We start from the raw sequence: 16,108 nt of genomic DNA, 5'->3' as shown, positions 1-16,108 counted from the left end.
GAGAATTTGGCAGGACGTCCACACAACCGCAGACCATGTGTATGGTGTCGTGTGGGCGAGCAATTTGCTGATGTCAACGTTGTGAACAGAGTGCCCCATGGTGGCGTTGGGGTAAAACTACGGACAACAAACACAATTGTATTTTATCGATGGCAATTTGAATGCACAGAGATACTGTGACGAGATTCTGAGGCCCATTGTAGTGCCATTCATCCACCGCCATCACCTCATGTTTCAGCATGATAATGCACAGCCCCATGTCGCAAGGATCTGTACACAATTCCTGGAAGCTGAAAATGTCCAGCCATTGAAGAGGAGTGAGACAACATTCCACAGGCCACAATCAACAGCCTGATCAACTCTATGCGAAGGAGATGTCGTGCTGCATGAGGCAAATGGTGGTCACACCAGATACTGATTGGGTTTCTGATCCACGCCCTACAGTATCTGTGACCAACAGATGCATATCTGTGCACACCCTAAGTGTTTGAATAAAATCAACTATATATGGAGGCTACTGAGCTGGTCCGATGCTTTAAGCATACTGTGATTAAATAATTAAGACACACAAATGACTCGAGGGAGCCAGAGATCAAGATAGCCTAACGAGAAGAAGAAAAAAACTGTTCCCGAACCAACTCCTCCCGCTGCTGCTGGCCTTCGCAGATTCTGCCATTATGCTCCCGACGTTGCCGGTAATAGGCTACACCAGGGGTCGGCAAACTTTTCCATTTGGAGTGCCAATTTATCTTACAATTTCTACCGATTTGTGTGCCAGTTATGATTTTCATATGCACATTTTCGTGGAACAGTTTCATTTCTTTTATAATAAAGTCTTTGCATCTCAAAATCATTGTCATGTGATTAATACAAAGTATATCTAAATAAAAATGATACAAATCTAAAAGTAATTACTATTGCCATTGCCAACTATGTAAAAATAGCCTACATAAAGCCATCAAATAAAAACATTGCAGCCTGCAGATAGGAAATATCCTGATCAAAATAAATCACATTGGCTATGCATGGCCTATCTGCAAGGAACTTGAAACATTGTATCAACTATCAACTTGGTCCAGCCTGAAGCTTGTGCTAACAAACTTGCAACATTGTATAAAATAGCTTCTCAATGGATGTAAAAACAGACTTTGTTTACTTGCTTGAAGAAGAGGTGAAGAAAAAATTACAGCTCATTTGTGGTGGTGAGTTAAGACAATCAGAAGTACTCTCAGATCTCCAAATGGGCACATTTATAAGACAGGTAACCTATAGGCCTATATACTTCTATGCGTAATCAGGGCCCTGACCTCAACCTCATCGAACACCTTTGTGATGAATTGGAGAACCGACTGCGAGCCAGGCCTAGTCGATATTAATACCCATGATCTTGGAAAGAGATGTTTGACGAGCAGGTGTTCACATACTTTTGGTAAAGTAGTGTGTGTATACATATATGTAGGCAAATACAACATACACACATGCAAATATACATAACTTGCAAAACAAGCCAGGTATCAATGACAATACTACAGCTGGAGGGAGATTAAGAAACAGGAAGAGGTGAAAGAGGGTGAGAAAGACTGATGTCCCATGTGGAGACCAGACATACAGTTAGGATAGCTTTTATGAAACCTGCCCATCAATCCATGATATCTACCTCCGCTATCTAGCAGTGGTGGAAAAAGTACTCAAGTGTCATACTTGTGTAAAAGTAAAGATGCCTTTAATAGAAAATACCTCGAGTAAATTCACCCAGTTAGAAACTACTTTAGTTAATGTCTAAAAGTATCTGGTTTAAAATGAACTTAAGTACAGTGGTGGAAAAAGTAAAACATTTTCTCACTTGAGTAAAAGTAAAAAGTAAATGCTATACATAAAATTCCTTATATTAAGCAAACCTTCTGGCCACACTCAGACATAATTTACAAACACAGTATTTGTGTTTAGTGAGTTCGCCAGATCGGAGGCAGTAGAGCTGACAATGCGTTATATTGATAGGTGCGTGAATTGGCTCATATTGCTGTCCTGACTGAGCGTTCCAAATGTAACGAGTTTTGGGTTTCAGGGAAAATGTATTGGAATAAAAAGTACATATTTTCTTTAGGAATGTAGTGGAATAAAAGTTGTCCAACATATAAATAGTAAAGTGGAGTACAGATACTCCAAAAACTACTTAAGTAAAAAATACTTTGAAGTACTACTTAAGTACTTTACACCACTGCTATCTAGTTGTCTCAGTAGTACTATAGCTGGAACACAACATTGTTGACTCCATCATCATATGGACCTTAACCAGGGTGGATGACGGTACCCTAGTCTCTCCTCTCTCTCTCTCTCTCTCTCTCTCTCTCTCTCTCTCTCTCTCTCTCTCTCTCTCTCTCTCTCTCTCTCTCTCTCTCTCTCTCTCTCTCTCTCTCTCTCTCTCTCTCTCTCTCTCTCTCTCTCTCTCTCTCTCTCTCTCTCTCTGTTCTCTCTAGTATCTCTCGTTCTCTCTAGTATCTCTCTCTCTCTAGTATCTCTCTCTCTCTAGTATCTCTCTCTCTCTCTCTCGTATCTCTCTCTCTCTAGTATCTCTCTCTCTCGTATCTCTCTCTCTCGTTCTCTCTAGTCTCTCTCTCTCTCTAGTATCTCTCTCTCTCGTATCTCTCTCTCTCGTTCTCTCTAGTATCTCTCTCTCTCTCTAGTATCTCTCTCTCTCTCTCTCTCTCTCTCTAGTATCTCTCTCTCTCTCTCTCTCTCTCTCTAGTATCTCTCTCTCCCTAGTATATCTCTCTCTCTCTCTAGTATCTCTCTCTAGTATCTCTCTCTCTCTAGTATCTCTCTCTCTCTCTCGTATCTCTCTCTCTCGTTCTCTCTAGTATCTCTCTCTCCCTAGTATATTTCTCTCTCTCTCTATCTGGCTGTGAGTAGAAATCCATTAACCCTTTGAGCTCTTGGCTCTATTAAGATTCACCTCAGGCTTTAGGCATGACCTTCAGGGCCACGGCAGAGAGCTATTGACTGGAGACAGATAACCCTGGAGAGAGTGAGGGGGAGGAAGGGAGAGAGAGAGAGGAGAATGAGAGAGGGACAAAAATTGGGAGAGGTACCGTTTGCAATCACACTCTCTTTCTCCTCCTGACACCTTTTTTCTCCTCTCTCGCTCTCACATACACACCCAATCACACACACACACACACACACACACACACACACACACACACACACACACACACACACACACACACACACACACAGAGACAGAGCATTGTTTCTCTCACCTTGTGACCTATTGATTTCCTCCTTTAGAATAACTTAGTGACTTAGTCAGAGCCTATTGGAGTTCAATTGAGTTGACTGTCACAGCTACAGGTTCTCTCTCAGCTCTCCACGGCAATAACCAACAATGCAATATCAACACCAGCATCGCAATGCAATAGCATAAATGAATGAATACTTTATTTTACCATAGGGAAATTTGTCTGCCAACAATACAGGGTATTCCTGGCATACATAACACATCACAAGACATACAACCAACCGTGCATAGCAAGCCATTAAAGTTTAAATTACATCAATTACTCTGCATCTGGTGACCCATTTATATGGAGTTGTTGAATTAAAAGTGAGAGGAGAGTAAATAATCGTCTTGTCTCTTGCCAACCTTCCAGGGTGTCGCTGACACAGTTCTGTGACCAATATTCTTCTCCCTGTGTTACTCAGTTCAGTTAATGTGTTGCCATCGTCACTTTCTTTACCCAATCATTTTCTCTCTGTATGCCCCCTCTTGCTCTCTCTCTTTCTCTCTCTATCGTTCTCTCTTCATCCTGTAAGTCTCCTCTCCATCTCTCTCATTCTATCGCTCTCTCAATCGCTTTCTCTCCTCCCTTTCTCTCTCTGTAGTGATAGTGGGTGCTGCGGTGCAGGGCTGAAGGCTTATAGAAGTGTACAGAGATAGATTTCTAGATATAAAGCAGTGCTGGGAGGGTAGCCTACAAGGACAGATGGAGGCTGATCACTCAGAGACCGTACAGGGAGAGAGATGGAGGCTGCAGGGAAAGGATAGATACTTAGTTCAAAGTACAGGGAGAGAGAGGCAGAGGCTGATGACAGAGGTCAAGCTGTTAGTCATTGCTGAGAGAATACAGGGGTCAAGACGGATAGAAAGTCAGTCAGTACGGAGTACAGAGAGAGATACTCAAGATGTCTGAATGCTCAGTGGTGTAGTAGTAAAAGTAGTTGCAGAGAACACTTCAATGCTGCCCTACATCTCTTTGTACTTCCAGGAGACAGCTCTCATCTCTGCCACACTGAAACAATACTTCTCCCATTCGCTAGGCCTTTTGCTAATACACTACAGCCTCAGGATCGCAATAGCATTGGGTGTGTCTTGTGTTTGAGACAAAGCCTTCCCACTGGGCACAGACGTCAATTCAATGTCTGTTCCACGTCAGTTCAACGTAATTTCATTGAAATGACATGGAAACAACGTTGATTCAACCAGTGTGATCCCAGTGGTTTGCTTGAATTAGATGTATATTAAACCCTATTGTTGCCTAACAACTGACGCCCTTGTCTGTGTGTGATGTGGCCCACTTTATCTCTCACAGTGTTCGTGAACTCTCCACTGCTCATACAATGACTGGGTTCGTCCCAAATGGCACCCTATGCCCTATTTGCCGCACTACTTTTGACCAGAGCCCTATGCACCAGATAGGGCCTGAAAACTCAACTCGAAGCAAGTTCCACTTTTTTTTCATTGTTCCCCTCTAATCAGGCACTTATTTAGACCTGGGACACCAGGTGGGTGTAATTAACTATCAGGTAGAACAGAAAACCAGCAGGCTTCGGACCTCGTAGGGTTGAATACCCCTGATATAGGGAATAGGGTGCCATTTGTTAGTGTGTACTTGTTAGTGTGTACTTGTTAGTGTGTAGTAGGAACAGGGTGAGGGTGTAATTTTGTACGATTTTCAGGAGCAAATGTTTTAGCTGAGAATAGTGGGTGTGTCTGAATACGCTTACAAGTCTAATCTAAACCATTGTGAAGGGGATATGGGAGAGAGATGGATGGAAAGAGAGAAGGAGATATGGAGGGAAGGTGTGGGGGACAAACAGACTAGCATGAGAGGATGAGGTGAAAGGGTGTGGAAGCAGAGACAGGGAGGGAAAGCGGGGGAGAGCGAGGGAGGAAGGGAGTGGGTGGGCGTGAAGATGGAATGAGGGAAGAAATGTGTCAGCTGATACTTCCCAGTTTCCATGGCAACCAGAGGCCTTTCCCACCCACTCTCCTTTTTCCTCTCTCTCGCTCTCACTCGCCCACCCTCGCACTCTCTCACTCGCCCACCCTCGCACTCTCTCACTCGCCCACCCTCGCTATTCTCTCGCTCTTCTTTCCCCCAACAACATGTATCCTAGCCTATATGTTATTATGGACACTGACTGACCTCCCTCCCTCTCTGGGTCCACCTGTGTCCACTCTGTAACTGTCGTGATGTAGGCTAGGAGAGTTTGGTTGGTGGGTTTAGAATAGCACATCATCCCTATAGCCATATCTCACTGATGGGTTTTCAGCTTATGCTGAACCAGACAACCAAAAGCAGGAATTGTGTGTTTGTCTTGAAATGACTGCAGGAATGATGAACTCACACCCATCATTCACCTCACATGCACTGAGGCTCACTGTCTGTGTACAGTCTCTACAAAACCCCTGCCTTTTCTTCTTGTGCGTGTGCACCTGCGTGTGTGCGTGCTGGCGGTTGTGTGAGGGTGAGCGAGTGCGTGTGTCAGCGTGCATGTATGTGCATGCCTGCCCCCCTGGGCTGGGCGTATGCCTGAGCACTGGGTACTTGGTAGTGCTCTGATCCAGCCTCCCCACTTCATGCTCCAGGCTGAATAGGGATGTTGTGTACTCCTATATGCTTAGTGCTCTCTGCTGTGTATGCTGTAGCAGGGTGCCTCAGTGGCTGGCTTCGCTTGGGCTAGGCTAGGCATGGTTGAGCAGGACTGTTCTGTGCTGAATGTATGCTATACTGTACGCTCGGTACTGACTAGTGATCAGCAGGCAGGGTGCAGTCAGTGCCTCAGTGCAGGGCTTGGCCGGGGCTAGGCAGGGCAGGGCTGCTCTCTCCTGGCAGTGTGCCATCTTTAGGTCTGCTGCTCTGCTCTCCACCTCCCAGCTCCACCTCTCCCTCCCAGCTCCCAGGACCCCACACAGCAGCCATTGTTCCCCTACCCTGCTTTGCTCTGCTCTGTTTGTGCAGCCAGAGAGTACAGCTGAACTGAGCCGAGGTGAGAGCAGGGTCTGGGGGCCAGGTCTGTGTGTGTGTGTGTGTAGTGTGTGCATGTAGGGGGAAATCATGCGCTGATCATCTCTCTCTAATTTTCTTTCTTTCTTTCTCTTCCTTTTCCTCCCTATTCATCTCACTTCTCTCTCCTTGACTCTGTCACTCATTCTTCTTCATATCTCTCTACCCTCTCTCTCTCTACCCTCTTCCCTCTCTCTAGCAAGCTGAAGTGGGTGAGGAGTGTCCCCAGCCTACAGACCTGAAGATCAAGACAGAGAAGACCCAGCCTGAGTCTCCCCCTCCCCTCTGCACAGCCACAGACATGACCATAGACACAACCACAACAGACACAACAAAAGATGACTCCTTCCACCCCCCAGAGGACCAGACGGAACCTGTCGACCTGTCACTTGGCAAGCCACGCCCCTCCCTGCCCGTTTCCACACCGTCCACCACAGCTAACCCCGCCCCCAGCTCCGTGGCGCCGCCTACGCTGTCGGCAAACCACATCCCTACGGTAACCATTCTAGACACCATGGTAACCACGCCAGTTATTAAGCCAGTCGGCTCGCTAGCTAGCTCCTCTTTTGGAATGATGGGTAGAAGGGGTTGCCAAAAATGTCGTATGCAGTGACTGTTAGTTTACAATGTTTTTCTTTTGAAAGGCTCAGTCTTTCAGTTTAACAATTTAATACTTACATGCTCTTTGTTTTCTCGTCAGCTTAGCTGTTGACGCAATGTCTGTGTCCAAAATGGTACCCTATTCCCCTTTCTGGCCAAAAGTAGTGCACCATATCAGGGATTCCCAAACTTTTTCACTCAGGCCCCCACTTCAGCATTGGAGAACATCCCGCACCCCCACTCAACCCGTGTCACATCTATTTCTATGGGCACAACCACTATTCATGACACAAACTGTTCACACCCCTCTTGTTGGCGGAGAGAACATTTTGCAAGTTTATAGCTTATTTCCTACAATTCTACACATTATTCTACACAATGATTACCTTTTAATGTGGCATGAACACAAACAGTCATGATATTTTCATCTGATTGTCAAACAAATCACTTCAAAAAGTAGGCATGTTCGTCCACTCCAAAATAATTCCAACATCCAAACTACATGTATACTCGTGCCATTTGATTAATGGAAATAGACATCTGTTACAAAACACCAAAGTATGCCTACTGACATTCAGCGACTGCCATTGATTAGGCCTACATTAATTGATGATTCTTGCTGACAAATGTAACTTTATAGTAGCCTGAAGTTGGGACACCTGAAATGGGGCTGAAACTGTCCCAGGAAAAATGGGGCTGAAATAGGCATACCGGTAGCCAGTGATGTAGTATTTTTAAAAAGAGGTGGGTAAACTGGTTGCCGGTCACGGTGATATAAATAACGCTCCGCTCCCTATGCTTTCAATAAAAAAGATACAAAATAACGTGTGTAAACGCCGTTTACTTGCGTTTACCCCCTACCAGCTGATTGATAAAAGCAAACAATGATAAATCAACAGATAAATCGAATACATTGGAATAAGGATTTTTTTTAAATCAAGGACACATGGCAAACAAATGGCGAAAATGAGGAAGTACAAAGGAAAATCTATGTGTAAAGGAGCTAAGCTGAGGCCGAAATTCAGAGCTACTGGATGGACAGCACTACCACCTAGAAATAAATGGTTTAAACCATGACAGAGAGGTGGGGGTGTTCATTTCATTGGAAACATTTATTTTCATATTTACCACTGTAAAACATATTTTCCACTGCATTTTAAACAAATAGGAGAATGGTTAAATTAGCATTATTTAGAGAAACCCCCAAAGTTCGGCTTTTGTTGGATTTAGGGGAGCTGAGCCCCCCTGGCTCCCCTGTAATTTGCACCATGGAGTGACTCAAACATTACAACAAAATGTATGGGCAAAAAAATCTAGCAAAAAAATTTTTTGCCGACATGGCCTAGTTGATCTGGACATTTCTGACAAGTTATAAATAGCTCTCTAAGGTATGCAATGACTGACATGATGAGGAAAACTGATGATGCACTACCCAATTTCGAAATTGCACCTTGTGCATTCATTACATTTTAGTAATTTAGCAGACGCTCTTATCCAGAGCGACTTACAGTTAGTGAGTGCACACATTTTTCATACTGGCCCCCCGTGGGATTCGAACCCACAACCCTGGCGTTGCAAACGCCATGCTCTACCAACTGAGCTACAGGAGGCCACTGCACTATATAGAGAATATGGTGCCATTTCAGACAGTACTGCTCCCCTCCATGTATTACCACCTTAACCCCTCCTCTCCTCCATCCCTCCCTCCTCCAGATGCTCTCCCCAGGGTCCATCCTAGCGTCCACCCAGGGGGCAGGCGGTCAGCAGATCCTGCATGTTATCCACACCATCCCGTCGGTCAACATGCCCAGTAAGATGGGCCAGCTGCAGACCATCCCCGTGGTGGTCCAGTCTCTGCCCTTGGTCTATACCACCATGCCCACAGATGGGGTGGCCACCGCTGCCATCACAGTGCCCCTCATCGGGAGCGACGGGCGCTCTGAGGGATCCGGTGAGTCGGGAGGGAAGGATAAGTTGCGTTTTGTTGAGATTGAGCTTTATGTTTTAGATTTAGGTGATTAGCAGACACTCTTATCCAGAGCATATAAATTATGAGGCTGAAACAATTACAATACGAACATCGTAAGTACAACCTTCTAAAATAAGCGTTGAAATAAAAGCTTCAAAGTTAATAGAGAAATTATAATTGAGTTCTCTCTGGTCACATCCGTCCTCTTCTTCTCTTATACACACTCTCTTCTCCGATTTCTCTCACTTACACTAAAGATGATCTATTACAGTGCATTTGGAAAATATTCAGACCCCTTGACTTTTTTCACATTTTGTTACATTACAGCCTTATTCTAAAATTGATTAAATAGTTTTTTCCCCTCATCAATCTACACACAGTACCCCATAATAACAGAACAAAAACAGGTTTTTAGAATATTTTGCAAATGTATTACAAATTAAAAACTGAAATATAATATTTACATAAGTGTTCAGACCCTTTACTCAGTACTTTGTTGAAGCACCTTTGGCAGCGATTACCGCCTCAAGTCTTCTTCTATGGGCGGCAGGTAGCTTAGTGGTTAAGAGCGTTGTGCCAGTAACCGAAAGGTCGCAGGTTCTAATCCCTGAGCCCACTAGGTGAAAAATCTGTCGATGTGCCCTTGAGCAAGGCACTTAACCCTAATTGCTCCTGTAAGTCGCTCTGGATAAGAGCGTCTGCTAAATGACCAATTATTATTATTATTAATTCTTGGGTATGACGCTACAAGCTTGGCACACCTGTATTTGGGGAGTTTCTCCCATTCTTCTCTGCAGATCCTCTCAAGCTCTGTCAGGTTGGATGGGGAGCGTCACTGCACAGCTATTTTCAGGTCTTTCCAGAGATGTTCGATCAGGTTCAAGTCCGGGCTCTGGCTGGGCCACTCAAGGACATTCAGATACTTGTCCCGAAGCCACTGCTGCGTCGTCTTGCCTGTGTGCTTAGGGTCGTTGTCCTATTGGAAGGTGAACCTTCGCCCCAGTCGGAGGTCCTGAGCACTCTGGAGCAGGTTTTCATCAAGGATCTCTCTGTACTTTGCTCCGTTCATCTTTCCCTCAATCCTGACTAGTCTCCCAGTCCCTGCTGCTGAAAACCATTCCCACAGCATGATGCTGCCACCACCATGCTTCACCGTAGGGATGGTGCCAGGTTTCCTCCAGACGTGATGCTTGGCATTCAGGCCAAAGAGTTCAATCTTGGTTTCATCAGACCAGAGAATCTTGTTTCTCATGGTCTGAGAGTCCTTTAGGTGCCTTTTGGCAAACTCCAAGCGGGCTGTCATGTGCCTTTTACTGAGGAGTGGCTTCCGTCTGGCCACTCTACCATAAAGGCCTGATTGGTGGAGTGCTGCAGAGATGGTTGTCCTTCTGAAAGGTTCTCCCATCTCCACAGAGGAACTCTGGAGCTCTGTCAGAGTGACCATCAGGTTCTTGGTCACCTCCCTGACCAAGGCCCTTCTCCCCCGATTGCTCAGTTTGGCCAGGCGGCCAGCTCTAGGAAGAGTCTTGGTGGTTCCAAACTTCTTCCATTTAAGAATGATGGACGACACAGTATTCTTGGGGACCTTCAATGCTACAGAATTATTTTGGTACCCTTCCCGAGATCTGTGCCTCGACAGCTCTATGGACAATTCCTTCGACCTCATGTGTTGGTTTTTGCTCTGACATGCACTGTCAACTGTGGGACCTTATATAGACAGGTGTGTGCCATTCCAAATCATGGCCAATCAATTGAATTTACCACAGGTGGACTCCAATCAAATTGTAGAAACATCTCAAGGATGATGAATGGAAACAGGATGCACCTGAGCTCAATTTTCGAGTCTCATAGCAAAGGGTCTGAATACTTATGTAAATTGGCAAAACAATTCCTAAAAACTGTTTTCGCTTTGTCATTATGGAGTATTGTGTGTAGATTGATGAGGAAAAAATGTAATTTCATCAATTTTAGAATAAGGCTGTAACGTAACAAAATGTGGAAAAAGTCAAGATGTCTGAATACTTTCCGAATGCACTGCAGGTAACTGCCAAAATAAAGGAAACACTGGAGTAAATGAGGGATACAAAGTATATTGAAAGCAGGTGTGGTTCCTGAGTTAATTAAGCAATTAACATCCAATCATGCTTAGAGTCATGTATAAAAATGCCCAGTTGCACATTATTTTGGTGACAATGGCTATACTTTGAAATAAGGGTCTCAAAGAAGCATAGGGGGTTTAAAGTGTGTGTGTCACCAGATCTTAACCCAATTAAGGCAGGGGTTCCCACATTTTTTCACTCAGACCCCCCTTCCAGCATTGGGGAACATCCCACGGGACAGCCACCTCTCAATAGAAATAGGTGTATAAACAAGGACTTTGCACTATATTAATTTAACAATAGGTTTGTTATTGCCTTGGATTGAATTAGAACATATCATGATGTAAATAAATGTCCTACGTTTGGAGACTTAACTGTTTTTTAAAATAGATTTTGGGGGATGGGACTGCAATTTGCACTACTCTGTAGAATCACCCATATAGTGCACTACTTTGACCTATATCCCCTATGGACCTTGGTCAAAAGTAGTGCACTATATAGGGAATACGGTGCCATTTGGAATGAAGCCAGAGACCATAGTCAGACACCATAGTTAGCACTGGTGGGAAAAGCACTGCTGTCTGTCGCTGGATAGTAGTAAATTCCCTTGATTAGTACCGGATGCTATTACAGGCCTGGTGTGTACGAGAGAGTTACTGCCCAGCAAAGTAGGACTTGTAATCTTAATACGCTATCAGTGTAATATTCTCCAATAACGTGAAATACTTACTGTTCTCGAAAGGAGAAGAGAGACGGCCAAGTGAACACTACACAGTTCATCAATGTGATTTACAGTGCTGCTTAACACTCAAACAGTAATGGTATGATGTTGTTAAGATGTTGACCATCCCAAAATGTATTTAGGCTAATGAAGACAAAGTTGAGGAAAAAGGGGGGGCAGGTAGCTTAGTGGTTAAGAGCGTAGTGCCAGTAACCGAAAGGTCGCTGGTTCTAATCCCCGAGCCGACTAGGTGAAAAATCTGTCGATGTGCCCTTGAGCAAGGCACTTAACCCTAATTGCTCCTGTAAGTCGCTCTGGATAAGAGCGTCTGCTAAATGACTAAAATGTAAATGTAAATGTAAAACTATGTACAAGTTTTCAAGAGATGTAATTTCTAAGTAAATAAGGAAGCAGGAGATTCAACAAGCAAACAAGATTCCACCCGTTTCCCAAATTGAAACGGTTCCCTCTGCTTTCTGATGTCCTCTAGCTGTGGTCTTTGGCCCCACAGTCTCTAGAGCTCTAGAATTCTAGGGTCCAGTTTCCCGGGCACAGATTAAGCCTAGTGTAGTCTTGGACTAAGAAGCTCTTTCCATGGAGAATGTCCATCGAACATGCTTTTTTAGTCTAGGACTAGGCTTAATCTGTATCCGGAAAATACCCCAGGACCTCTAAAGTGTCAACATGAACATTCTGTAAGTAGAAAACACATGTAGATGAGTGTGTTGATACAGAGTGTACATGAGGAGGTGCAGATTTTAATTCAAAAGAGTTGCTACACTACACTAGTGTAACACATGAGTGCACCCACAGAGCTCTGAGTAGAGAGAGTGGGAGGGTGGAGTATGGGAGAGAGGGTGGAGTACGGATGGAGGGAGGGAGGGAGTTTTAGAAGGGGGAAGAGGTAGGGAGGAGATGGGTCATTCTGCCTTTGAATAAGGTGGGTTTCAGTAAGAATAGGGATAAGAGGGGGGGATCGTCCGAACATACAAAGGACAGTTATTTACCCCCATCCCAACCCCATCGTCACAACCAACCCCCACCCCCCACTCATCCTCAAGCAAGATACACTTTAAACAGTGCAGTCACCACATTCTGACCCACTAAAGGAGGGAGGGAGGGAGGGGTGGGGTGGGGGAGGGGGGTTCACAAATACAATCACCACCCTCCGCAGCACAGCCAACCATACCTAAGTATCATGAGGAATTCTCTCACACCTAAATAGAAATTCAAATGAGCTCAGCTGGGATGACTTACCTTTTGTGTTGCCAAGTACTGTGTGTTACTGTTGGATTTAAGTCGCTAACTCCCCGTTGTTTGTCTTTCTCTATTTATACCCATCTTTCTTCCTCTCTCTCTTTCTTCCCCCTCTTTCACTCTCCCTTCCCTCTCTCACCCCTCCCTCCCTCCCTCTACCCCATCTCTCTCTCCCTCTCTCTTCATCTTCTCCATCCCTCCATCTCTCTCCCTCCCCCCTTTCTCCATCCCCCCTCCTCTCCCTACAGTGCGAATCAAGCCTGGCTCGGCATCTCCAGTGGAGTACCAGAGTGACAGTGATGTGGAGAGTGGGACAGAGTCGGGTTCAGCGTCCTTCAGTACACAGGGACTGGATACTGGGTGCGTGTCATAGAATGGAAGGTGGTGGTATAGGCCTGGACACAGGGTGGTGGTGTAGGGGTGGTGGTACTGCAGGACTCAGCCTCCTTCAGTACCCACAGCTTGGACACAGGGTTAGTGTTAAGGCGTCCACATGCTTCCCAGCCGAAACAGTTCGGAACAGTTTGTGCATATATTATGAACATTTTGTGCTGATTTTCGTTCAGCTGTTCAGGCACACCATTTTTTTTCTCGGCAGCTGAAGTCTACGCCCCATTGTTAGGCTACTGGATATGGCGTCTCAAAATGGACAAACAGTACTATTGCCGGTTTAAAAAAATAATAATATTTAAGCTAAGGTCTTTTAAGGGAGAATGTGAGCACACTCGTTCGGCTAGGCGCCAGCCCAACTGAAGCATGCTGACACCTTTAGAGGATGGAGGCTGGGTGATACATTGGGTTTTTAATCAATATAAGATAACAATACTTATTGCAATCGCTATTTCAAAACATATCTTGCATGATTTGTGGGTAGTTGGGTAAACTACATAAAGTATTCATACCCCTTGGCTTATTCCACATTTTTTGGAATTCAAAATTGATTAAATCGATTTTTTTTCTCTCACCCATCTACACGCAATACCCCATAATGACAAAGTGAAAACATTTTTGTAGAAATGTTTGCAAATGTATTGAAAATGAAATACAGAAATATCTAATTTACATAAGTATTCACACCCCTGAGTCAATACTTTGTAGAAGCACCTTTGGCGGCGATTACAGCTTTCAGTCGTCTTGGGTATGTCTGCCTTTTTGCAAACTCCAGGCCAGCTGTCGTGACTTTTACTCAGGGGTGGCTTCCGTCTGGCCACTCTCCCATGAAGTCCAGATTGGTGAAGTGCTATAGAGACTGTTGTCCTTCTGGCAGGTTCTCCCCATCTCAGCCAAGGAACTCTGTAGTTCTGTCAGAGTTGTCATTGGGTTCTTGGTCACCTCCCTGACCAAGGTCCTTCTTGCCCGGTTGCATAGTTTGGTCGGACGACCAGCTCTGGATAGTTCCATACTTTTTCCATTTCCCAATGATGGAGACCATTGTGCTCTTGGAAACGTTCAACACTCCCCAGATATATGCCTCATCACAATTCTATCTCGGAGATCTATGGACAGTTCCTTGGACTTCCTGGTATAGTTTCTGCTCTGACATGCACTGTCAACTGTGGGACCTATATAGACCGATGTGTTTCTTTCTAAATCATGTCCAAACTATTGAATTGGCCACAGGAGGACTCCAATCAAGTTGTAGTGACATCTCAAGGATGATCAGAGGAAATTGGAAGCACCTGAGCTCAATTTGGAGTGTGTGAATACTTATGTAAATGAGACATTTATGTGTTTCATTTTCAATGACGTTGCAAACATTTCTAAAAGAATGTCTACACTTTGTCATTATGGGGTATTGTGTGTAGATGGGTGAGAAAAATATAAATGTAATCCATTTTGAATTCAGGCTATAACACATCAAAATGTGGAATAAGTCAAGGGGTATGAATACTTTCTGAAGGCACTGTAGGAGTAGAGTGATACAGGAAGAGTATAGCAGGACTGGGCTTGAGTGTATTAGAGAAAAGTATAAAGGGTTAATTTGCTCCTTCACTGGGGGTTTTGGCTGTGGTGAGCTGGGCCCGTCCCCCCTCTCTCCTCTCCTCTCCTCTCTCTGGCACTAATTACATTACTGCAGCACTGCTTTTCTCTGGACCCTTACATAACCCCTGAACACTGGATGAGAGGAGAGTCAGTGTGTATGTGTCACACAATGTGTAGTGAGGCAGCAACCAGGAGAGACAGAATGTATTAATGTGTAACTCTATTTGGTAGGAGGACGCAGCAACCTCAACACCCCAAAGGCGTAGCTTTGTGTGTGTGAGAGCTTGCTGCACTCTATCTAACTGAAATGCAGGGTGTGTGCTTGGAGAGTTCACTTAGCTGACGTGTGTTTGTGTGTTTGTGTGTGTTGCTGGGCAGGGTTGTCACAGAACTGGGTGTAAACAAGGTTACGTAATGCCGTTTTCTGTCACACCTCCTTATAAATGGTTTGGAGAGAGAGAGAAAGAGAGGAGCGGGGTGAGGGAGTGTTAGAGGCGGGATGGGGTGAATACTATTCTCTCTCTTTTTGCTGGTTTAGTGTGTTTGAGCCAACGGCTGGGCAGAGAGAGAGAGAGAGAGAACAAGAGAAAGGAAGAGAGAGAGGAGGAAAGGGAGTGAACTAGTTGGCAGGCGGGGTGGAGAAGGGAAGGCCGCGAGGAACCGGGAGGATGGGAGGGAGAGTGTGAGAGGAAGGAAAGGCGGGGTGAGGGAGAGGAGAGTTGGGGAGAGAGGGAAGAGAGAGGAGAGATCAGCATTGAACTGGAAGCTGTCTAGCTGTAGAGGTATTCGACAGTCACTCTCTAGCACTCTCTGCTGCCTGTGGCCTGTAACTTCACCCAGGGATAAACCTAAACAAGAAACTTAATCAGCAGTGATTACCAGGAGTGAGGCTCTGTTAGAATCATCAAAATTAACATGATGTATTTAACTATTCTGTATGTATACTGAACAAAAATATAAATGCAACATGCAACAATTTAAAATATTTTACTGAGTTACAGTTCATACAAGGAAATCAGTCAATTGAAATAAACTCATTAGGCCCTAATCTATGGATTTCACATGACTGGGAATACAGATATGCATCTGTTGGTCACAGATATATTTTTAAAGAATGTAGGAGCGTGGAACAGAGAACCAGTCAGGATCTGGTGTGACCACCATTTGCCTCATGCAGCACGATACATCTCCT

At 44.7% G+C, this 16,108-nt stretch overlaps 1 protein-coding gene across 3 annotated transcripts in view; it reads left to right on the top strand.

The window, feature by feature from the left end:
* Positions 1–16,108, top strand: part of LOC311142548 (Krueppel-like factor 8) — an 80,260-nt gene that overhangs the window by 59,035 nt on the left and 5,117 nt on the right. For 2 of the 3 annotated variants that reach the window (XM_084178225.1, XM_084178226.1), the window contains exons 3-5: positions 6,487–6,783; positions 8,601–8,838; positions 13,182–13,293. In XM_084178225.1, the coding sequence (XP_084034351.1) occupies positions 6,487–6,783; positions 8,601–8,838; positions 13,182–13,293 (647 nt within the window). Of the gene's footprint in view, positions 1–6,486; positions 6,805–8,600; positions 8,839–13,181; positions 13,294–16,108 lie in introns of all 3 variants that reach the window. The other variant, XM_084178224.1, reaches the window with a different exon arrangement.

This window comes from Coregonus lavaretus, assembly GCF_964263955.1.
Source record: "Coregonus lavaretus genome assembly, chromosome: 15".
Lineage (NCBI taxonomy): Eukaryota > Metazoa > Chordata > Actinopteri > Salmoniformes > Salmonidae > Coregonus > Coregonus lavaretus.
Note: the sequence above shows the minus strand (reverse complement) of the source record. Positions and strands in the feature narration are given on the sequence as shown.